This window comes from Mixophyes fleayi, chromosome 2, assembly GCF_038048845.1.
Source record: "Mixophyes fleayi isolate aMixFle1 chromosome 2, aMixFle1.hap1, whole genome shotgun sequence".
In the NCBI taxonomy this organism is placed as follows: Eukaryota; Metazoa; Chordata; class Amphibia; order Anura; family Limnodynastidae; genus Mixophyes; species Mixophyes fleayi.
In genome coordinates, this window is record NC_134403.1 from 284,803,249 (window position 1) to 284,828,335 (window position 25,087).

The 25,087-nt window shown below is 37.7% G+C and overlaps 1 protein-coding gene across 1 annotated transcript; it reads right to left on the reverse strand.

The window, feature by feature from the left end:
- Positions 1 to 7,351: 7,351 nt before the first annotated feature.
- On the reverse strand, positions 7,352 to 19,476 carry BCAS2 (BCAS2 pre-mRNA processing factor). Its single transcript, XM_075196295.1, has 7 exons — positions 19,341 to 19,476; positions 16,849 to 16,941; positions 13,448 to 13,518; positions 10,414 to 10,575; positions 10,032 to 10,082; positions 9,517 to 9,597; positions 7,352 to 7,841 (listed from the first exon to the last, which is right to left on the reverse strand). The coding sequence occupies exons 1-7, from the start codon at positions 19,431 to 19,433 to the stop codon at positions 7,721 to 7,723; spliced, it is 672 nt and encodes a 223-aa protein (XP_075052396.1). The 5' UTR covers positions 19,434 to 19,476; the 3' UTR covers positions 7,352 to 7,720.
- Positions 19,477 to 25,087: the final 5,611 nt, after the last annotated feature.

Genomic DNA, 25,087 nt, shown 5'->3' on the forward strand with positions numbered 1-25,087 from the left:
GGTAGGAAAAGACACACACAAAGAAAACGTATTTATGTGTATATGTTAAGTCGGATGGATCTCAAAATGTTTACAACTAGTATCTATGCCAAGTGTATGTCAGGCGTACAAGTGTCTATACTTACCCCTAACGAAAGCGTAGAAATGCAGTTTGACAGTGTAACTAATAAGAGCAAAAGTCTAATGACCATATTTGTACACAAATAATGTGGGGAAGGGCCGTTCACCCACAGTCAATGTACAGGAAGGATGTGCCAAACTCGAGCGAATGAAGCCATGTCTGAATCAAACTTTTGGCATCTCAAAGGTACTTGATTTTCTGCCATATCTCTTGCTCCAGCTACAGGATTAGTCCTGATTACTAGTGATGACAGTTGCATATAAATGCTATAACATGTGTCTTGCAATGGTAAAAATGTATTTTATGTTCCAGGGTCTATGCCCAATAAATCCCATGAACACGCTTGGTAGCGTCGGCTTCAATGGAGATTCAAGTTTTTAGTTATAAATTAAACTTTTAAAGGCAATGAAAATTCTGACATGACACCTGCTTATCTAGTACTGGAAAAGCTTACAAGTGTATGCTGGCACTATATAAATAAATGTTAATATTAATATATTAGACATCATTTTATTAGGGATGTGCACCGGCCACTTTTGGTGTCTCGTGTTTTGTGTTTTGGATTCGGATTTGCTTGAGGTTTTGGGTTCGGATTTGTTTCGCAAAACACCTGACTAAAGGTTTTGGTTCAGATTTAAGGTTTTGGATTTATTTTGAAAAATAAAGCACAGCACAGCACAGCACAGCACAGCCCGAGATATAGCAGGACAGAGGACCACCTAACACAACCTCCCTCTACCCTGATCAATGCCCGAGTGAAGATGGCGGCGGCTAGCGGGGAATTTATAGAATACGAGTATTGCGAGATCCGACAGCGGGATTATGACTCAGAGCCTCAGTTTCAGTTTTGCAATTGGCGGGAATACCCGGATCTGTCTAGGATCCGGCTCGGATCGGCAACGTTCGGGTGGGCTCGGATTTCAGATATCCGAGCCCGCTCATCTCTACATTTTATACAGCTATGCCACTGTGCAGGCTATGAGCAAGTGTTGCAAATCTGTGTCTTTCATACCCTTCTTTCCACCCATAAGCTATTTTATTGAGAGTGGCAAGAGTGACTAAGAAAGATAAAGGGGTTATGGGGATGAGATTAAAGCAAGGTAGTATCCTATAGCAAGAATATTTCATACAATAATTTCTTAAATGTATCACTAATTATTTATATGACAAATACAAAGGGGAAAAATTCTACATTAGATAAATACAAATTATGTAAAAATAAATCATGCAGCCCCTAATTATTCCTAAGTTTTATATAAATGGGCACTAAACCTAATATGTAAAATTGCTTAACATCAAAGAGTCCTATTAAAACTGACTTAATGTAAGACAAGGCTTTGATTATAGTGGACTACATGTTTTCCTATGCACAAAGACTACCAATCAGTATGTCTACCGAAAGATGCTTAAGGGAGTCTTTCAAAGTGTAATTGATTAATACCAAAGAACAATAGCTAACACAAGGTTGGATAACTTAAACTGTCCATATATGCTGTAATGTTGACAGCAATATCATGCAGCTGGCCCGATATAGCAGTGTATGTAGCTGAAAAACAAGCTTGATATCCAATAATAATCAGACCAAAATTGATCGAATCATCTTTGCACAACTTGGTAAATACCGTTGGAAGTAGACCACTATCGGCATGTGTTCCAACTGCACTAACAGGCTCTGAAGTGTTCCTGAATTGATTTAGCTGCACAGCCCGGATATCAAATATCCTGATCTCATCTAATTTCACCACGTACATGTGTGGCCAAATTGAAAAGGTATTGAGCAATATGTGACTGACTTTAAAATAGCCACACACATACAGAGCTGGGTTGGACAGATCTAGTTGTTGTGGGGTCAAGCCGAATGGCTGATTATATTCCCATGATTCAGTCAGTTATAGATCAGATGGATATTTAGCCCACACAAGCATCAACTGGGGAAGTTCATTATGAAACCGCAAAGTTGTCCTACCATTTCATCATGCATGTAGCCAGCTTTAACTCCTGCCGTGGTACAAGAACTGTTACATATGTTTGTATGCACATTATATAACTGCGAGTTTAGGCTTTGTGGCTCTTTAATATAGAACTAAACTAAACTGCCGTTTCATTTTACTTATACCTGTTTTGTACTGGAAAATCAGCCCGGTTTATATATCAATATATAGAAAATACCTGGCGATAAAGCTGTGAAGAAAAGTAGTATAAGTAGCACTGAGTGACAATAGTTTGGCCACAGGAACAGATAAAAACTATATATATATATTTATATATATATATATATATATATATATATATATATGTATATATATATATATATATATATATATGTATATATATATATATATATATATATATATATATCTAATATATAAATGCTTAGTGGCGTCTGTGTGTGTGTGGAAAATAAAAACCAAGTTGCAGCGCCACCTGCTGGGCAGAGTTATACACTGACCTACTAAATTCTTAGTGTGTGTGGGGAAAAAAATTCAAAAAGGGCTGAAATTTGGTAGGGCTCAAACTCATTTTCGTGAGGTAATTTTACCTCCTGAACACACATGTGTAGAGGCGTGCGTTAGTGTGTGTGTGTGTGTGTGTGTGTGTGTGTGTGTGTAAAAAACTATTTTCTCAGAAAGGGCCCATCCAATTGACCTGAAATTTGGTATACTGACATTATTTGACAAAAAAATTAGAATAGTCAAGTCAGTTAACTTCCATCATCCCCCTGGGAGGGGTAGTAAAGGCTAAATTTACGAGTTGAGGGGTCAAACTCATTTTCATGAGGTAATTTTACCTCATGAACACACATTAAAAAGGGCGCTTGCGTCGGGAAGTAACGATCTTCCCCTGAGGAGGCCTGGGCTAGGCCCAAATGCATGACAAGAACCTTTTTAAGACCTTAAGTATCTTGATTTGACTAGAATGCATGAGTATCATGCACGGGTTAACTTGTGTATATATATATATATATATATATATATATATATATATATGTTTACTGTTTTGTAACTGTTCTTAATCCATTTATATAATAAACCTGTTTTCAAATTGCTATAATAGGAAGCGCTTCCTTGCTATATTTTTTGTCCAATTATAAGAGTGTTTATAAAATGTGTCTGATATTGTGAAACATTTAGATGGATGATAGTGTGCAGAACATCTAACAATAATTACAGATACGCCCCTTTTCTCATACTCTCCTGTACGTATATTTATTTCCATTACCTTAATAACACACTTTGGAATACTACGCTGGATTCACCTTTTCTTCTTATCTGTTCTACCCTTTCTATATTCACATGGGGTGCACAATACAATTTTCCTTAATCAGCACTCTGCCAATTTCTGTGCAATGTTACTAATCCCTGACACCTGGTAAGAGAATAGTTAATTTTCCATATATTTTTCTACTCTGCCCTTTGCTTGTTTGCGGTACATAATGCCATGTTATTTTTCTCAAGACCTATAATTTCATCCCACCACTTATCATAGCCTTGGTGCTTTGAAAATAAACTCCGCTGGGACATTAAATCCAGCACTTAAAAAATAAGAATTCAGCAGTTTACAACTCTAAATAACAAAGGTTAAATTTTCTTTCTTAGATTAAAGGGACTTTTCGACCAAAACATACAGTAGGATGTATCGAGAAGGCAGAAGTCTTTTTGAACAGTGGCAATCTACCAAATGTATTTTTAAATAGAAACAGTGGTATAAACCTTGTAAGAGCAGATTTTATCCCGTTTCAAAAATAGATAATAGTTCACAGTGTATATAATTTAGTAACTTGTAACAGTCTATTATATTTTAATGAGCAGAGGAATAGATTTTACTAACTTGTCTTTGGAATACTGTACTCTTCCAACTACTTCAAATATAGACTATGAATTATCTTATCAATTAGGTTTTATGTCTGAAAGTTGGCTGAGGTGCTGTCTAATGTAATTAATATAATGAATGTTGAGTATTAATTGGAATTGGGTATTTATTACCTATCTAGTTCATATGGTTTCTCACATGGCCATTTTGTATACATGTGTGTGAGTCATTGCATCTAATCAGTAAAAAGATATAACCTGCGCAGAGTGGACCATAAAGTTGAGGAAATAAAAGATAATTATGAATATTCTGCACACATATAATAGATGAGAAAAAGGCTTTAAGATCACGTTGTGGTATCTTGTACCAGAGTAGATCTTCTCAAATGTCTTCCAGTTCAACAGTTTAATTGTCTAAAACATCATTTCACTCGCACTGCATTTAGGTTTCAGCAGGATATATCCATTCAATGGATGATGAGAAAACGTCCTTTGAGTTTCATGTATCTAACCACTTTTTGCGCATTTCATGAACCTCTTCTGGTCACTTCCTGAGAAAAGTGGTCACTTTGAACATCGAAAGGACCTTTAAACTCTTAGATCGCTCCTCATTCATTGACGCCTCAGGGTTAAGTACAGATCATTTTAATCCTAAATATATTCAAATAATATCAATACAGTAAAACAGTAGACCACAAACAAATAAATTCCTATTCATAAACTTCTCAAATGACATAATATGGAATTTGATTCTTTGCAGAAAGTTGCCATGTTAGGAAGAATAAGTTTTCCAACACATCCCTTCAATAAAGGACACATGATTTACACTGGTTCTGTAGCTGGCTGCCTGACACAAAGAAAGATGATTAACTCAATTCTCCAATTCATAATTAGCCATCCTCTGAGCATGTGAAAATCATACAGGTAGTGGACAAAAGATGGAAATGTCTTAATAAATGAGGGACAGCAAGCATATTGAAAGCAAAGGTTTCTACAAAGTGTGTGGTACCTGTTTATTTAGAAAATAGTATCTCAGTGCAGGGTTATGAATAATAATGCTGAACTGCTTTGTTGTTCTTCTAACGTTTCACGAGCCACTTTGTCTGATATGTCAGTATGAAACTCTTGAGAGAAAAACGCCATCAGTATAGGGTAACAGTGGGTATTCTCCTTGACCATGATATCCATGCATTAATTTGAAGTGCAAGAGCAACTGCAGATCAATTAACTGCACATTTTAACTGTGGTGCAGGCAGCCAGTTGCTCAAACCAGTTTAATGAGAACTCCCCAAATCAGAACATCAACAGTCCGATTGCAGTGCATAAACTGCCTCGCATACCTGGCAATGCAAATGCAAATGTTTCGTTCAGTTGAGCAAAGACCATTACCAACAATGGAAGGTTCTAATGGTTCTGTAATGTTGTGTGGTACATTTTCCTGGAATTGTTTGGGTCAATCCCTTAGAATCAAGATCAACGCTAATTACTACTTAATCATACTAAGTGATCTTCTAAACCCATGTTGTAGCATTAACCCCACATTAATTTTCTTCCATGATGGGGCATAATCCAGAATGACAATATCACCAACAGGATAGCATTTGTGACCACCCAATGGTTTAATGAGCTTGAGCCAGATGTATATCCATATTTCAGGAATGTTCAGTCACGAGATTTGAACCCAATTGAGCATTTGTGGGATATTCTGGAACAATGTGTCACCAACCAGTTGTTATTTGAGTGACATTCTTCTGGAAGAATGGTGCTGCATCCCACCTGCACAATACCAGATATTGGCTGGCTCAACACCATGCAGAATACATAGTGCACATAGTTGGTTATCATTCTAGAAAATTACTTTATATAAAAGGCTTTCATGTTTTTGAGAATTGGCAGTAGTAAGTGAAGGTGCTTCTCTGGCTGAACAGATAAGAGGAGCTGAAGTTTGGCACACTTCTTTTGCAGTAATGCACTATATGGAACTTTGCATATATATATATATATATATATATATATATATATATATATAATGTTTTGATTAATGTTATTCTTCTGTCAGGTTATTGACTTAAAGACTACAGCTGCATTCTCCTTGCTGGCTATCACCATAAGAATAATCCTTTCACAATACTATACAAGTGGCTCAAAGGCAAGAGATATATGTGGCATCATTGGGGTTAGAGCTTGCAAACACTCCATAACTCAGCTCATAGCTTGCACAGGATAACAGAAATATGTCTAACACAGTGGTTCCTAACCTTTTCCACCGAGAACCTCCTACAGATTTTTTTTCTTCCCCTGGGAACCCCAAATGTTTAGTAGTGCTTCAACACACTGTGGTTTTGGTTGCTCTTGATGCCCAATATATGTAAAACTAATTTTCATGTAATCATCATCATATTTAATTTTTTTGCATTTCGATATCTTATCTATTTTTTTGTCATAAAGATGTTTTGGAGAAAGAGGTGATTAGCTCTGTTTATATTTGACATTATCAAGGAAATAATTTTTTATTCTTGTTGAAAAGAGTGCCCCTTTCTGGTTAGTGAAAGCATGCACTCCAGGAGGAGTCAGTGATCTGTAACCCTCCAGCCACGGGCATTTTAAGAGTGAGCCTGTCTGCAACATTAGTCCTTGGGGCCCCTATCCCTGACTGAACAAAATGCAAATAAAGGTGCACAGATATTCAAGCTAAGCAAAAAGCTATCTAGCCCAGTAAAATTGCTTAAAAGAATAGACTCCAAGGTTACCACAGTACAATTTACTGAGGTCATGAGTTCGATTCCCGACCATGGCCTTATCTATGTGGAGTTTGTATGTTCTCCCTGTGTTTGCATGGGTTTCCTACCACACTCTAAAAACATACTGGTAGGTTATTTGGCTGCTATAATTGACGTGTCTGTGTTAGGGAATTTAGACTGTAAGCTCCAATTGGGCAGGGACTGATGTAAATGAGTTCTCTGTACAACTAATGATGATATCTCCAGATACTGTAGAACTACAAGTACCTTGCTAGCTAAAAAAAAATATGTGGCAACCTGCAACTCTTCAGATGGTGACAGGCCATTCTGATAATTGTAACTCCTCCTTTCCTGGCCAGACTTGATATGTCACCTGACAGGAGACACATCACAAGTAGATCCATCCACGTGACAATAAGAACAATAGTGCAGCCATTACTGATTATTTTTCAGAGAACCCCCAGGGAACACTTCAAGTACCTCCTATGGGTTCCCAAACTACTGGTTGGGACTCACTGGTCTACTACATACAAATGCAATTGAAAAGCATAGTTGTTATCTGAAAACAGAGTTTGGGCTAAAGGAACAATGCTGGTGTCCCTTCAAGAATTATTGGAGAAGCAGAAACTTTCTAGAACTTTAATTGTAACCACAATAGACTGTACAACAAGCAGAAGAAATAGGGAAAATAATTTTATTCAAATAAAAAAAGCAAAAAACAAAACACTGGGTTCCATTTTTGTCAACAGTAAAGTATTAACCAGTTTCACTGAACATTTGGGTGACATAACTCCAAAGGGTGTTTCATTGGCAGCCATCTAAAAGATGACATGTTTCATTGCAAAATGATTTCATTTTTAGCCAGTCATTAATGGCAGCCAACCAATTTTACCCAGTGTATGTACTCTTATATATAATTGAAACACAGACACAAGTACAGTGAGAAAAGCAAAGATTCATCTATGTCGGAGATAAATCTTTACTCAATCAGAAAGACCTGAGGAAAATAGATGGTGGACAAGATGTTAGTTGCTCTTGAGGAACTACAGTTAATAATCCTGGATATTTTCTTTGTTCTCCCCATCATTCTGCTTAAGTTGATTGATTTCATTTTCCAGCTGTACAATTGCACGTTCAATCTCATAGTTCTTACTCACAAGGGATACCCACCTGAATACAGAATACAAAACAACAGCACACCTAAGATATAGCAGGATCGAATATGCATATATTCAAACAATAGTTAAGAACAAGAAAATGGTATCATCTAAAAGGGGGGGGGGGGAAATACAAAACATTTTCTTTTTAGGCAGCATTATTCATTTTCTGCCAACAAATATGACATCTTATATAGACACCTCTATCTGAAAGCTATCCGATTATTAAACAAAGGAGAAAAGCATTGCTGTTTGTGTATTCAGTTGCTGGAGTTGAGCATCCAGTGGGCATAAGTCACAACACAAGAATTATTGTTGGCTTTACATTGTGCCTACATACATACATGTCACTAGTGAGTGACATCACATATCATGAGAGCAGGTCACTTGGGATCCAATTTATTGAAAAGGGTACTAAAGTTTGGTATTTGGGCGAGAAAATAGAAACTGAAGTTATAGATTTGGATCAGGGATTGGGGATAGACATCTGAGGTTGGAGTTAGACTGGAGATTAGAAATAGGGACTGGGAATTCAATTAGGGCACTGTAAATTTAAGTTAAAGAACAGTAACCAAGGTTAGAAGGTGTGGTTATGTATTAGGGACTGAGGCTATACATTACAGAGCAGTATAAAGGGCTGGGACTACAGTATTGGGTGCCAGGGTTATGGAGGGAACCCACAAGATATGTGTTAAGAGGTCTACCCAGTACTGATAATGACTGCACCTGGAACCCATGTTGTAATAGGCTGCATGATGGCTGTGTGTTGGCAGCATGTGAATGTTATGATCTGAGCTCACTAAACACATTAGTAATTAATGACCTTTGTCTAGTATATTTTTAAAAAAAAAGGAGGGGGGGGGGGGGGTCTTTTTTTTTTTTTTTTTTCATTTTTACTTTATGTTCAACACTTTCACACCAACCAGGTGGAGAGAAGAAATCATTACCAAAGATTAGTTACTATCTCACCCACACCTGGGACCAGTGTGTTTATAATTCAGTAGGTGTACAGGTCAAGGTCCGAAGCCAGCACCAGGAGGAGCCATGATGAGACAACATTTGTTGGAATGAGGACCACCATTCTGTACACTTCTTTCTGGCTACGTGTATTTGGGTCTTAATCCTAAATTCCTAATCTCAGTTAACAATCTGTAACCTAAATGCTTAACTCATTCCCCAATATAAATTTCAGAGTTTCAACACACTGTTGCCCAAATAACACATTGCTTCTGGACCACAACTCCAAACATTCAAGAGCTGAAAAATGGAAAACAGTTGTCAATGCCCCCAAACATGATCCAGATCCTTCCATATTTACCAAAGCCATGAGCAATGTCTAAGCCCCACCACTTGTGGAACTCAAAAATCTGTACTGTTGGGGGATATGCAAATTATTTTTAGTGCTCTCATTCTTACTAATGTGTGCTGACAGATATTGCCATGTTAAATAATGACAAATTTTGAGATCTATACAGGGAGAAAGCATTGAAGTGAACCTGTCTTATGCACACCGTGGAGTCCGCTTTTTCTTTGGGGTCTGAACAAATATTCATGAGAATGCAGCCTAGTAACTAAGATCCAATAAAATCACTAATGTACTAAAGTAATAAAAACATTGCTTAAATATTCACCTAATCATTCTCTCAATTAAAACGTTTATAATACACATGTGCTGTAAAATCACTTACGTTGATTCCATTTCTCTAAGCTTGGCCCCAGATGTAAGTTGGGAGTTCTTCCTCTGCCAGTTCAAATCCTGAATCCTTTTTCTTAATGTGAAAAACAAAAATACACTTACAACAGGAAATAAACTAATTCTTAAATGTTTAATACAAATCAGTGTTAAATGCCCCACTCTCCAAAAAAACACAACTCAGATAGCAAAAAATAAACTGCCAAATTAATGGGCAGATTGGAATTGGGATTCCTCCCAGGTCCAGGCATTATCAATTGTATGCCAACCTTATTAAATCAAAGCCAAATAAAGTCAGTTGTCATTCTTTGTGCTTGTATTTCATGACTGAAATCTTGATTTCAATCTGTCATGACAATCTTGGTGAAATCTCCCAAATGCTTGCCCAATAACATGAGTTTATTTAAAAAAAAAAAAAAGATTCTTGAGGAATAATGGGAATAATATTATAATATAACTGTAGTAGGTGGTAGTTCTCTCTCGGCACAGACCAATTTGCTAATTACTCACCTTAACTTCTGAAGATCCTTCTGTGCAGATTCAATCATACGAACAAGATTTCTAAAACAGAAACATTAGTTTATTAAAGACTAGTGAACTAAAGATAACCTCAATTCCCAAACCCTACCCCCTTCCCTAATATTGCTTTACAGGCCATCACTTTTCATAATTGCACTATTGCTGCCTGTGGACAATGTGTTATATGTGGCAGAGAAACAAATGTGCCATCTCCTATTCATAATATTGAAAATATCACTATAGGAATAATATTATTCTGTGTAGAACAATTTTAGGTACATGATTTGTTGTAATGTGAATTTATTTAAGCTAAAAGAAAAAAAAAAAAAAAAGGTCTATTTAATTATGTTTTCTTTCCAGTTTCCAGACTCACTCATTATAAACTCTCCATGCATTACAGCCATGCTGGGACATGATCTCCAGATTTTCAATGCGAACCGCTTGGTGCTCCAGCTGAGCCATTGAGTTATTGACACATTCCTGCCATGCAGTGATATCATTCCTCTGACCTGAAGAAGGAGCAGGTAATTCATATCTGAAAGAGAAAATACAGCCAAAATTCCCATTAAATTATTTACAATCTTAGGGAAAAAAAACAAAAAAAAAACTTCTGGAAACAGAGCAGTCATATTACACAACTCTGTACCATCAGAACTTCCAGGCACATTTTTCCCTACCCTGGTGAAGTTTACAACCAAATTTCCCTTCCACAAACGCACATCAGGTACAATTTGATTCAGAAGCCAAATAACCAACCAGTATGTCTTTAGACAGATGAAGGAATAGGGGCAGCCAGAGGAAATCCATGCAAATACAGGGAGAATTTACACACTACCCAATATTTATGCATGATGTAAACAAAATCTGCAATTGGTACTGCTAATTCTGTACAGCAAAAATAAATATGGACCTTTGCTGGACAAATGGAAAACATGATCTGAAATCCCAACCATTTATTATCTTGTTAATCCAGGATGCTTTCCTATAGCCAAATGTCCAACTGTATCTGAAAGTTATTTAATGCAGTGAATCATTCCACTGCAGGTAGTAAAGAGAATCCATCTTAACCTTTCCAAAGCAGACGAGAAAAATACGTCTAAAGAACATCCCATTCCCCTGTATTATACATAAGCAAAAATACAAGTACAGTAATTGGAAATGGATTTGCTGAAGATGAGGATTTGAAGTAAAACTAAACCATGCTTTTATGTCAGCAAAGCAGCACACTAGATGATTTATGCATTGGATTACAAAACCAGAGTGACTTCTAAGTAGCATATCCCATAAGATGTCCTCTACACTAATATAAGGCTTTTTACTAAAGTGCTCCTGAGAAATAATGGAGGATCTTGCAGAATGACTATGTAAAGGAAAACATCCTGTTTCAGCCTATTTGCATTACTGACTTTAGATTTATTGATATCTTATCTACAGAAACTTGCTGATTTGTTTCAATATATACAGCTCCAAACATATTTTGATATCCAGAGATTGGCGTCTTTCCCAGTCAGATGTTTTTTCATCCATCCTTATTGTCTCAACTTGCTACCCTGCCCCATTGTCTTCCTCTTGCTCCCCCTACCTCTTCCACTCGCTTCCATCCACCCTTATCATCTCAGTTTGCTTCCCTGCCCCTCGGTTACTCTTCCTCTAGTGGTGTCTTCTAATTTAGTTGCTTTCTCTATTGTCTCTTCTTTTATTGATTTTTGGCGATTCTATTGTTTCTCTTGTTCCTTACTTATTTGTAGATTGTTCGGTCGATAATATGATGCTGCAAATTCTGTGGCGCCTTATAAATAAACTACAACGATGTTAGATTTATGAAAAGAAAAGCTGAGCAATGTCAAGATATAGACAGATCCAGGATGGTAAAAATGTAGTAAGAAAATAACCTGTGCAAAACTATGCTTGGTGAAGGATGAGAGGCCGATGTGCAGTGCCTTAAAACGCATCTATAATTCATTTTAAAAATCATTGTAATCAAGTGTATATGATCTTAAAAAAAAGTTAGACTTGTACCTGTGAAAAGGCTAAGTAGCAGGTAGCCAAATGTGCCTAAAAAATATTTCTGGAACTTTTGAATAATTCTTATTGATCTCAATGGGTGCTCATCTTTCCCATCTCCTTAAAATATCCTGCTGGTTGACTGGCTTCTTAATTCTATATTATTTTTTCCAGCCCTGCTTTACACCAATTCTTCCTGGTCCCTTAAAAAATAAAAAGATGGAGATTTGACTCATTAAAACTGATTTAATGAGCCATTCGCAGGTTCACTGTACCGGTCGTGTGTACTTACACTTGCATTGCTTAATCTTTGAATCAAGCATATGGTACTGCCAGGATCAACCAGGAGTGTTTTGGCTGCAAGGATCACCTCATAAAAGCATTTTACTTTGTTTTAAAATGAAACCTCTGTAAACTAAACACAATAGTAAAAGTCACTACTGAAACCCATTGTTGTTCCCAGCAATCTTAACTGATTAACAGTACAATGGGTTGTACTGAAGATTTCAGTGATTTTCAACATGGCACTGTATTACGATACCACCTTTCCAAATTTGGCAAATCTCTGCCCTGCTTCAGAAGCCCCAGGCAACTGTAAGTTACTGTTACTGTGAAGTGGAAATGTCTAGGAGCACAAACAGCTCAGCCACAATGTAGTAGGCCACACAAAACGGTTTTTGCATTGTTTGATCTGCGCTCCTTAGATCCAATGAAGGGAAATCTTTATGCTACAGCATACACTGACATTCTAGAGAATTTCTTTGCTCCCAACTTTGTTTGGAGAAGGCCCTTTCCTATCTCAGCATAACAATTCCCCCATGCACCAAGTGAGGGCCATCAAAAAACGTTTGGTGGGAAAGAACTTTATTAACCTACACAGAGCCCTGACCTCAACCCAGTGGCGTAACTATACATTTTGGTGCCCTGGGCGAGACAGGGCACCGGCGCCCCCCATCTAAGGAGGGGGTGGAGGGAGGGAGAGGAGAGAGAGAGATTAACTTACCAGAGTTTGATGCTTGTCCATAACTTCCGCCATGTTCCACTGACAGGAAGTTCGGCATTTGGAACGCAAATGCCTAACTTCCTGTCAGTGGAACGCACATGCGTTCCACGGCGGAAGTTAAGGAGTGAAGCATCAAACTCTGGTTAGTTAATCTCTCCCTCTCTCTTCTTCACCCCTTAAACGGAACTTAAGGGCTTAAAGTATAAAGGCAGGTAGCGGGCGGCTGCTGCACCCACTTGGCTTTGCGCCCAGGGTAACGGTACTGCCCGCACCACCCTCGTTACGGCCCTGCCTCAACCCTAGCAAACACCTTTGAGATGAATTGGAGTTTTGGGATTATATGGTTAACAAGCACATAGCATACATTTATAAATTTATTTACTACTGACCTGGGACTTACCTTTTCATGCTGAGAAGTTCAAGTGGCTGGCGAGCAGCTAGTCTTTCAAACTCATTCCTCATTATTTCTGTCTGCAAACATATAAAGGTAACATTATAAAAAAAAACAAAAACAATGCTTTTCCTAATATTCAGTTGTAGATACGCAAGGGTTTTAATCACGAACATAGGTGAAATCTTCCACAGCAACTAAGAGACATATACATTCTGTTGCAATCAAACTAATTACTGATTTGCTTCTTTAGACTACTGCACTGTGCAAGTATGTTGATAACCAAGTCCCACTGAATTGTTTCCTATAAACTTTCCTATTACAAGAGATGTTTTATAACCCTTTGTAAGCAGTGTCTCCCCAACAGCATAAAGTAGTCAGGCTCCTGCCAAAATACTATAGTGCTTTATAAGCTCGAGTCACTGATATGAATCAATAACCTGCCATGTCAGTATCACTATGTGTCCAAAGTACAATTCTCACTTGTAACCCGTTTGCATATTATATATTTTTTTGCAAAGTAGAAATTATATACAAGCATAGACAGGATTTCTGTCATCACTGAAAGAAGTCTCTGCTCTCAGCATTTACAGTATAGTACCATCCACTTTAAGAGACATCATGGCAGACCCCAAATATTAAAAGCTGATGTAGTATACTATACTATATACTACCATCAACTGCACAAATCCATTACCTTAAGTACTACTAAAAGAGAGTTTTAAAACATAATTGACAGGAAAGTAACAATTATTCTTCATACCTATGACCCCTTCTGACAAAGACCAAGGGGTATATATACACAACAGGTTTGAAAAAGTGGAGATGTTGCCTATAGCAACCAATCAGATTCTAGCTATCATTTTGTAGAATGCACTAAATAAATGATAAATAGAATCTGATTGGTTGCTATAGGCAACATCTTCACTTCACTAAACTGGGGGTTTGAAAAATATACCCCCAAATGTTCTCCCAAACCTCCCAGTTAGTAACTATTGAGAGGAAATAATTGATCTTTAAAAAAAAAAAAAAAACACCCTTCTCATTAATCCACTCACTCAGTGCAGGTGATAGCAACAGTAAATTAAAAGAGAAATTCGGAGGCACAATATTTTGCACTGCTTGGAAGGATTCATGGCTGGAGTGTCTGCACGTTACGTGTAGTGTCATACTGGCATTTTGCACTCCACATTTAAAGCACAGCATATAACTGCTTCTATAACTCATTTCCATTTCCAGCTTCAGTGCTCATGCTTCATTATATAGCATTTTTATTGCAGCGTTTTCTTAAACCTCACAGAAATCGTTTTTATTAAGCATTTTGGACACTTCTCCAAAACATTGCTTTCAGCAGTTTTAAAAGCGTTTTGAGTGATTAAAGTTCTTGTGTGACATCCTCTGTTTTACTCACAGCAATGAATGATTTCAATTTGCATCAATTAGATGCTGCACTTTAAACGTGGAATAAAAACCGCTAGTGTGACCCTAAAGCTGGAAAAGAGGTATTATGAAAAACAACTATGTGACACCAGCTTAAGAGTATTTTCACATAGCATAAAAACATATAGAGAAAGCTGTTCCAAGTGATTTTCCGGTTTGAAAGTTCTACATAGCTTCCAAGCAGTGTATCAGCAGCTTGTGAGACAAGTGTGGGAAACAGAACAAACTGCTTACAGCTATTTAATCTGTTGGGTGTGCGACACTCTCTAGACTAAACCCATTTGTTTTAACAGGATAACGCACAACGGAATACAATGGTGAAATCGAAGGTGGTGGTGATGCTTTGGAAAAAAAAGGGGAATAATTAAACTGTTTTTAATATTTGTAATTGAGTTTTTATTATTATTTGACAGTGTATTTTGTGTTAATCAGTTCAAAGAAACCCACTATATCTAGCTGTAGTAAATAGATGACTATTGGCTTGATTGTTTCAGGGAATTAATCCAATGGTAATTTAGTTGGGGTTAGGAAGAAATGTTCTTCCCCTTGTGAGAATAAAATGGCAATCAATCAAAATAAATGAAATATTTACCATTATGAACTTAAACCACTCATTGGAATTAAAAAACTATGAACTATAACATTTTATATGTTGTTTGTTCCACTTTAATTGTTTATCAAACTAAATTACACATTTAACAGTTTCAGTTACTCAAGTAATATATTTTTGCTTTAACGCAACCAAAATGACTCCATCCATCCAGTTGTCTTCAGAGATTAATAAATGCGCTCTATTCAGCATAAACAAACAAGACTGGACGCATTGAGAGCTACAGTTCACATGACATTACACAGATGGGTCTGAGGAAAAGACCTCACTATTTACTACATGCAAGTGGGATAGTTGTTCAAACCTGGACAAGTCCTATTAAAGTCTGATGGAGTTACAGGTAGCAGAAGTAAAGGCAATAGATTTTAAATTTCAAAAATTGCCTTTTATTTTTAGGACATAGAGCCGATATGCTTCCAACGCAGATAACACAGCCAGATTTAGATAAATATCTACCTATTTGCTGGCGTATAAGACTACTTTTTTGCCCTAAAAAACATGCCTCCAAGTGGGGGGGGGTCGTCTTATACACCGGGTCCAGTATCGCGCGGTATCCAATGCAGCCGCGGCGGGTCATCAGCATGGCTGCGGCGAGCATCAGCAGCGATACAGGGGTGCCAGCCTTTTCGGCGTGACCGGCCCATTCTGCTGACAGGGAGGGCAGACAAGGAGCAGGGACCAATCCAATCAGGCTTTGTATACAGCCAACAGCCAACCACATTACTGCACCATTGTACAGTACAATACAGCATAGAAAATGTCCAGCAGTCAAACCCCTGTCAACCCTATCATGGCACCAGCAAACAGAAAGAAATATAATGCAAGTTTTAAACTTAAAGTTGTAAACTTTGCCATGGAACATAATAATTGTGCTGCAAGACAATATGGAGTAACAGAAAACCATCGGGACTGGAAATCAAATGAAAAAGCATTAAAGATTATGCCAAGGGGTAAGTGTGCACTTGCTCTCTCCCTCTATTTGTTATCTTCCTTCTATCATTGACTAGTGAATTACGTCTAATAAACTTGCACTGTTTTAAGTTTACTGTACATGTTTGATAACATACAGCCTTGTGACAGTTTCCCTGCATGTCATAGGCATTCGAATATAAATTAACATGTTGAAATCAAATCTGATGTTCTTTTACGTTTTATTTGGTGGGGTAGTCTTATATGGCGAGTATATAACAAACTCTATATTTTGAGTGGAAATGTTGGGGGTCGTCTTATACGCCGGCAAATACGGTAAATTATGCCGTGAACCAGTCACTTTTGGCATACATATACAATAGATTAGTTACTTAATAGGAATGACAAGAACAGTGAAAAAAAAAAGCAAACTTAATATGAAAGGTCATACCTCAAATGCAGAGTAATCTGGAGTGGGCAAGTAACTTAGATAATTTTTTGTTGGACGATATCGCCTGGTCTCCTCTTCCACCAAAGCTGCTGCCTAGTTACCAAACAATAAAGTATAAATTAACAGGATCAAACACTCCACTCAATACATTTGATATCAAAGCTTCTGTATATACCTGCAATAAACTATTTTTTATTTAATATATTCAGCATGCTATTAGTGCCACTCTTTTGCTGATAATTAAAGGGTTTCTTCACACTAAAGTTAAAAGTTGAATGTATACTGCTCTTGGTAGTACATAGCAAAATAATTCTGCTCACTACAGCTGCCCACGTGGTTTGATCAAATACCAGTGCCTTTTGCAGTCCTGATACCTACGTTTTCTATGCACTTCACTGCCATCAAGCTGGGTGTAGCGGGGTTCAATTTTTGTACATTGTTATTGTACATATTCCAGTCCTATGCTGTATCTCATATAGGACAAAAGTTGACAAATATTTATGCATCAGATGTGATAGTGTACAGGTGAGTAGTATTAAAATACACTGTCAGACATCCTCTAAACCAGTGATGGGCAAACTTTTTCAGGAGCGGGCCAAATAAAAAAGAAAAAAGTTAGGCGGGCCAATATAATTTATTAAAAAACTCAAATATCGAAATATATAATACAAATGTTTTGAATGGGACGGGAGGGTGTTATATAGCAGTGTTACCTCTATAAGTGCAGCGATCGTACAGACACAGCACTTATTTCAGCAGGTTGTTGCAGATCCGTCTTTCTGGTGAGCCACTAACTGACAACACAGCAGCCAATCGAAATCCGCCTTAGTATACGGCCCAGCCCATCTCTTCTCACATGACTTTCAGCCATTAGGGGGCGGGCAGGTGTTTGAGTGATTGACATACGAAGTGTCCTTTTAGGAAGGAGGATGAAGTGTAATGGAGGAAATAGCAGGGAAGGTATAAAAATGAAGGTTCTGACACACAGGGTCGGCCCTAATAATTTTATGCATATTTTAATGAAATTTTTTAAAATATTGGCAGGCCGGCTAGAACCTCTAAGTGGGCCGGATCTGGCTCACGGGCCGTAGTTTGCCCATCACTGCTCTAAACCACTGGTGTCAACTTATTTGCGACATGTGGTGAACGAACCCTATTGCAGAAGGGCAGCAAGGTGGCTAAGTGGTTAGCACTTCTGCCTTACAGCACTGGGGTCATGAGTTCAATTCCAGACCATGGCCTTATCTGTGTGGAGTTTGTATGTTATCCCTGTGTTTGCTTGGGTTTCCTCCAGGTACTCCGGTTTACGAGTAGGTTAATGGGCTGCTATCACATTGACTGTGTGTGTGTGTTAAAGAATTTAGACTGTAAGCTCCAATACTTGCCTACGCCCCCTCCTACCCGTCACATGACCTGTCCTCCCGAAGGACAGTGTTGGAAAGTAGGCAAGTATGGCCTGATGTGAATGGGTTCTCTGTACAGCGCTGCAGCATTAGTGACACTATATAAATAAATGATGATGGTGAGCAATCTGCTTAATTGCCAGAAATTTTAAAAAAACGTTAGTAACACCCTGCAGACAGACCCTTAAAATGAGTGTCTTACATTCAGCTTTAACTAAATGTTCAGTCAGCTGACAGGAAAATAACAGCCTTCTGTGCAGAGCGAGGGGCACACTGAGGATTGTCGAAAAACAAAAAAAAACGAGAGCTGCTGCACGCAGCTCCGTTTCGTCAGATCTGTCCTATACAGCAGCCGCGGCGCTGTCTAATAAACATTCGCGGCGGTGCTGTACTACAGCACCGCTGCGGACGCTTCTTTGACAGCGCCGCGGCTGCTGTATAGGACAGTGGCCACTTAGCGCATGGGGGGGGGGTTTCTAGAGAAGGGAATTTACATTCATAGCTATAGCATTAAAGAAGAGACAGGTAAGCAATTGTATTAATAATGTGTATTAGTGCTAAAAGTTTGCTGGTATACGGTGGTATGCTATATATATATATATATATATATATATATATATATATATATAAAATAAGGCTAGCATCACATTTTACTCTGACATCACTACGCGACACCTTCGAAATGGAGTCATTATAGCACCTTTTACAAGCAGTAAATGTTATCGTTGTAGCCAATAAGCATGGCTACTTATGAGACAAACAGCAGATTGTGATCTGGAGTTAACTGGCTATGAGAAAGTACTATGAAAACACACTATTTAAACCATCCATTGTGTTTCTGCGTATTGCTCTACCTATCAAAGAATTGTCAAAACAACGTACATTAGTTTGGTGTAATACTGATCATTAGTTTTGGATGACTATAAAGGAACAATTAACCATCTTGCATTTAATGTGTATCCGAGCAGATGCAGGAGATTGGTGCGGCGAGAGGTGATGCTGTACGGGTCCATGTGACTAATATCCGGGCTCCTTACACGATCCATTACAGAGATAATTGCATATATTAACAAACATGAATTAACTCACCGCCTCCCGTACTCCCGGTGCATCATATCCCTGATCAAAATATGGTAACGCGTCCACTACCACATCTCCAGCCACTAGACTGGTCCCCGCCATCTTGAAACCTGGCAACAGACTGAACCAAGCATGCGCACAACCTACTACGTGCTGAATGACGTTCTTCACTGATAGGTAACGAGAGAAGCTGCGCTCTGGCCTATCTGTTGTGAGCGCCGGCACATGGTGTGCTTGTGGTTGGTCAGCAGCGGAGGAGGGATTACCGACATTACTCATGCTGATTTACTGTGTACTTGAACATAAATAGTGTATTGGTTTTATATTTTATATATCTTTTTTGTTCTTTAAAATGTAAAGCATAAAACTACAAAATAAGTACAACTGTAAGAGTCACCCTGGACATAAATCTGAACCTACTGTTATTGATTGACGTTTTTTTAACTATGTAACATTTTAGAAGGATTGTCAGCATCGTCTTGTCAATGTAGGGGCATGATGACACTCACAGCTACTCTCACATCACACTCCACCCCAGTGAAACAACTGCATGCTCAATAACATGTAACAGTTATTATTTGAAGGTTAAAACAACCCACATTGGGCAGCAAGCTGGCTAAGTGGTTAGCACTTCTGCCTCACACCACTGGGGTCATGAGTTCAAGTCCCGACCATGGCCTTATCTGTGTTGGTTTCCTCCGGGTGCTCCGGTTTCCTCCCACATTCCAAAAACATACTAGTAGGTTAATTGACTGCTATCAAATTGTCCCTAGTGTCTCTCTCTCTCTCTCTGTCTGTCTGTTTATATATGTTAGGGAATTTAGACTGTAAGCTCCAATGGGGCAGGAACTGATGTGAATGAGTTCTCTGTACAGCACTGCTGAATCAGTGGTGCTATATAAATAAATGGTGATGATAGGGCCTGATTTACAGTTGCATCTAAGTGCATCTGTATGATGTAAACATTTGTCTTGGTGCTTTGGACATGCATACAAAACGCATCGGCAACTTGCACTTGTGGGCCCCTTACGCTTTATATGCAGATCAGGGGTATTAACGTGCAGTACAGTGTGGGCATGCAGGTACATTAGTCCTATATCTTATTTTGAAATACACAGATCTTGAAATAGGTAACAGATGTAAATTTACACAGATCTTGAAATAGGTAAGAGATGTAAATTTTCACATACTTAAAATGTGCAAGACTTTGAGTTGATAATGAATCTTTGCTCTGGGTGCTAGATTTAAGGTTGCACATATTTTAAGATGTTTAGGTTCAACCCTAAATTAGTCACATAATCTTGACTTCACTCTTTATCTCTGCACCAAAACTATATAACCGGTTTATTGCAGATAGATTGACCTAGACCTACACCTAACAAAAACCGTATCCATGTTTTGGAGTCAATAATGACTGTCACATGTCCTGGAAACATCTAAACACTAGATTTAAGGTAACTCAAAATACAGACATGGAAACGCAGATATGTAGATGCATCTTTGCTTAAATGCAAAGGGAGCATATTTACATTCAGCTTTAAATCAGACCCATAGTCTTGAGTTCACTTTTTATTTCCGCACCATTAACTATATAACTCGTATACTGCCCATCTATAGACATATTTGTCCTCCACATTAAATAAAAACAAAAGCGCCTACATGTTTTAGACAAAGATGGACTAGATCGCTTGAGGGAACGCAAAAGTACATGTACTGTGACAAGAGCCAGTTGACAAGAATAAAGGATTCCTGCAACATGATAGCGATGGTATATAACATTATCCCATCTCATAGGTATCCTTTACCAGGTTTAAAAGTATACTTCATATTAGATGATGGAAAATGAACATCTGAGCCTTTCATCCAAGAATATACCATTGGCCATAATGCTTCCAGTCCACCAAGCATTGTAGTGGACCTTAAACTGAAGAAAGAACCCAAGATCTGTTTTGCTTAATTGTTTATTATCAATTACAATTGGCTTTGGTGAACAAATATGAGTAGAATATAGAAAAATAAAATTCTACTGCAAACTCACAAATCGTGTTACATAAATTTCAAAAACATTTCCAGAACATGCACATATCTTATACAAGAGACTGATAAAACTCTAATTTATGTACTCATCTCCCGCATTGACTATTGCAATTCCCTCCTTACTGGTCTTCCTCTGAAACAGACACCCCTACAATCTATTTTGGATGCAGCAGCTAGATTGATTTTCCTTGCAAATCATTTTTCCTCTGCTGAACCACTCTGTCAGTCTCTGTTTTTTAATGAATCCAATATATAAGTGCTTCTACTAACATACAAGGCCATCAGCAAAACTGCACCAACATACTGCACCTCACTTAAAATATCTCCCAACTCGACACCTCCTTTCTGCACAAGATATGCATCTCTATTCCACTCTCCCAGGACTTTTTTTGAGCTGCACCAATTCTGTGGAATTCCCTCCCTTGGACAATAAGACTACAAACCTTCAAGCATTCTCTGAAAACCCTCCTCTTCAGACAAGCTTATAATTTTCCTCAACCACCCTCTTAACCTATTACCACCCTTTACACAATTCACAACCCTCTGACCCCCTGACCCCCTGACTTTGCTGTGTGACTGGATCATATAGCATACAAATCACATGCAGAGACTACTGGGAAAAGTGTTACCCTGTCCCTTGCCACCAGGTCATTGGTGCTTTTCTTTCTACCATGGGGCTGGACGTGTCAGAACGGCGTGACGGAGTTGCTGCGAGGACAGGACAAAGACAGTCGTGAGGTGAGTGTAGGCACACTGCAGATTTGGAACGACATTGTTCCATCATTGAACGAGAGTTTAGGTTCAGTTTGAAAATCTTGATGAACGATTTCATGTGCTTTGGAACACTAATCGTTCATCGTTCCAGGGTATACACTACTGTGATATCGGGCCAATGAGTCGTTTATTGTCTGATTGGCCCGATAATCTGCTAAAAACACAGTAGTGTGTACCCAGCCTTACAACTATGAAAATTATGATATTAAAATTTCACTGGAAATACAGATTTGCTAAACTTAAAGTTTAGATATAGTGATTCATGGCCACTAGATGGCAATAGTGGATAAGTTAATTGTACCTGTTAAATAGTATTTACTTCTTTTCTTATTCTGTACAGAAAGAAGAAAATGTTTTCTGTTATTGAAAAGAACATTCTTTGAGCACACACACAAAATGATTAAAACAAGATAAACATTGTGTATAAATAATCACAAGCAAAGTATTGTTCAAATAATAAAAATGGTTTCTAACCAATCTGGTCTTTTTTCTGTCCCAGCAATTATCTATGTACTATAACCAGAGCTTCAGTTTTGTATAGAAATAACTATGATGCAAACCAAAATATTCAGCACCATCTCCAGGAATTAACACAGCCCAACGAGGGCAGAATGGTGGCACAGTGGTTAGCATCCCTGCCTCACAGTACTGGGGCAATGGGTCCCCTATGTGTAGAGTTTATATGTTCTATATACTGTGACAAGAGCCAGTTGACAAGAATAAAGAATTCATGCAACATGCTAGCGATGGTATATAACATCCCATCTTATAGGTACCCTTTACCAGGTTTAAAAGTATACTTCATATTAGATGATGGAAAATGAACACCTGAGCCTTTTATCCAAGAATATTCCATTGGCCATAACGATTCCAGTCCACCAAGCATTGTAGTGGACCTTAAAGTGAAGAGAGAACCCAATATCTGTTTTGCTTAATTGTTTATTATCAATTACAATTGGCTTTGAGTAGAATATAGAAAAATAAAATTGCTGGGAAGCAGCTTTAATGAGGTATTTTAAACCAAACGGTTAGAATGTTGGCTCAATGAATTCAAAATAAACAGATGATGGCAGCAACATTTTAAGACAATAAGCCTACAATTTTAGATGATAATTCCTAATCAACAAAGAATGTCTTGGTGAAACAATGCCAGTTTTATTAATGGGACAGAAAGTCACCTTTGATAACGGATCTACAAAATTGGCGTGAAGGCATTATATTATATTATATTAGTAAAATAGTGTTCAACCAGTTTACCCTTTAAATGATGGTAGTAAGCAGACAACAAACAAAGTTTACCACCAATAAAAATCTCTTCAGAGTTTGGATTCAAGTGGTCAAAGGCAATGTCTAGAAAGACCCTGTAGATTGCTTGAAAAAGTGGTTAGCCAAGCTGAAGACATTAGGAAAACATCTACACATACAAGTCACAGTGACCAAGATGAGTGACTATTTAAAAGATGTAGTTAAGTATTATATAGAAAGATGAGAATCAAATTGTGAACATTTATTTTATGCACAAGTGTGATTCTTTAAAAACTACTCTAAAGTCAAGTAAAGTTGTTACTGAATGACTCACCGCATAGGTAAAATGATCCTGAGAGAGAACTTTGAAACATTTTTTTATTTTTAGAAAGTGGTGTTTAAGAAAAACATTACACAAACTTGTTTCAGTAGCTGCTACAATGCAAGTAGAATTGATAATTGTGTGTCCATTTTTGTTTATATCTTGATTCATATTATATAATAATATTAATATTATATATATTAATATATAATAATATAATATTAATATATTAATATTAATTAATAATATTTTATCACCAATGAAGATGGTTACAAAATAGACTTATTCTGGGGGATGATTAAAACATTATGTAAACAATGTTATATCAGTATACAGTAAGATGCAGCTTGTCCATTTCCTGTGTCAAGCGTTGCCTGGAGAACCAACAGGTGAATGAAGCATTAACAAAGGCTTGGTACAGGAAACTAGAGATCCTCACTGACCCCCGTGTTTTGGTTTTGGTTTTGGATCTGGATTACCTTCGGGTTTTGGTTTTGGCAAAACCACCCTTGCGTGTTTTGGTTTTGTTTTGCAATTTTGTTTAAAATCAATTTTTTTGGGCATATAATAACCGAATTTAGTGCTCCACCTGTTTCTTGGATAAGTAATGTAATTGTAAAGCTAATAAATTATGAAAAAAACAGTTTAATCCCTGGTAGGCCGTCACTAATTCTACACACAAACCAGATTGTCTTCCTCTCCATCTATGCATATTGGCAATGCAGCCATCGTCTTTGGGTATATATTACACCCTACACTTATAGTTAAATATATAAAGAAATGGACAAAGGCAGTTTGGTTTCTGTCTCTCTAGGCCCCCCTCCACTTGTAGAAAATACTAAAAAATTCAGCCGTTATAGACTGTACAATATAAATAGAAATGGACAAAGGCAGTTTGGTTTCTGTCTCTATAGGCCCCCCTCCACTTGTAGAAAATACTAAAAAATTCAGCCGTTATAGACTGTACAATCTTAATTGAAATGGACAAAGCCAGTTTGGGGTCAGTTTGTGTATGACACCCTACCCTTATTGAGAAATTGCCAAAACAGCAGCCTTTCAAGACGGTACGTGATATAGAAATGCCCCAAGTCCCTTTCCTATTTGGGGGTAGATTGCACCCTACACTTAAATAGAAAGTTTTAAAAACATGTTATCAACATCATCTTCAGCTCCATCCTCACCCTCATCAGTGTGTATGTCATCATCACAGACTATCAATTCATCGCCGCTTGAATCCGCCATTAGAGAACAGTCAGTGCTTGGATGTCTTTGATGGTGAAGGCCTTCCTCGTGGAAGATGTAGTTCATTTTTATAAACATCATTTTCTCCAAATTTTTTGGAGGTAACCTTCTACGGCGATCACTGACTAGGTTCCCG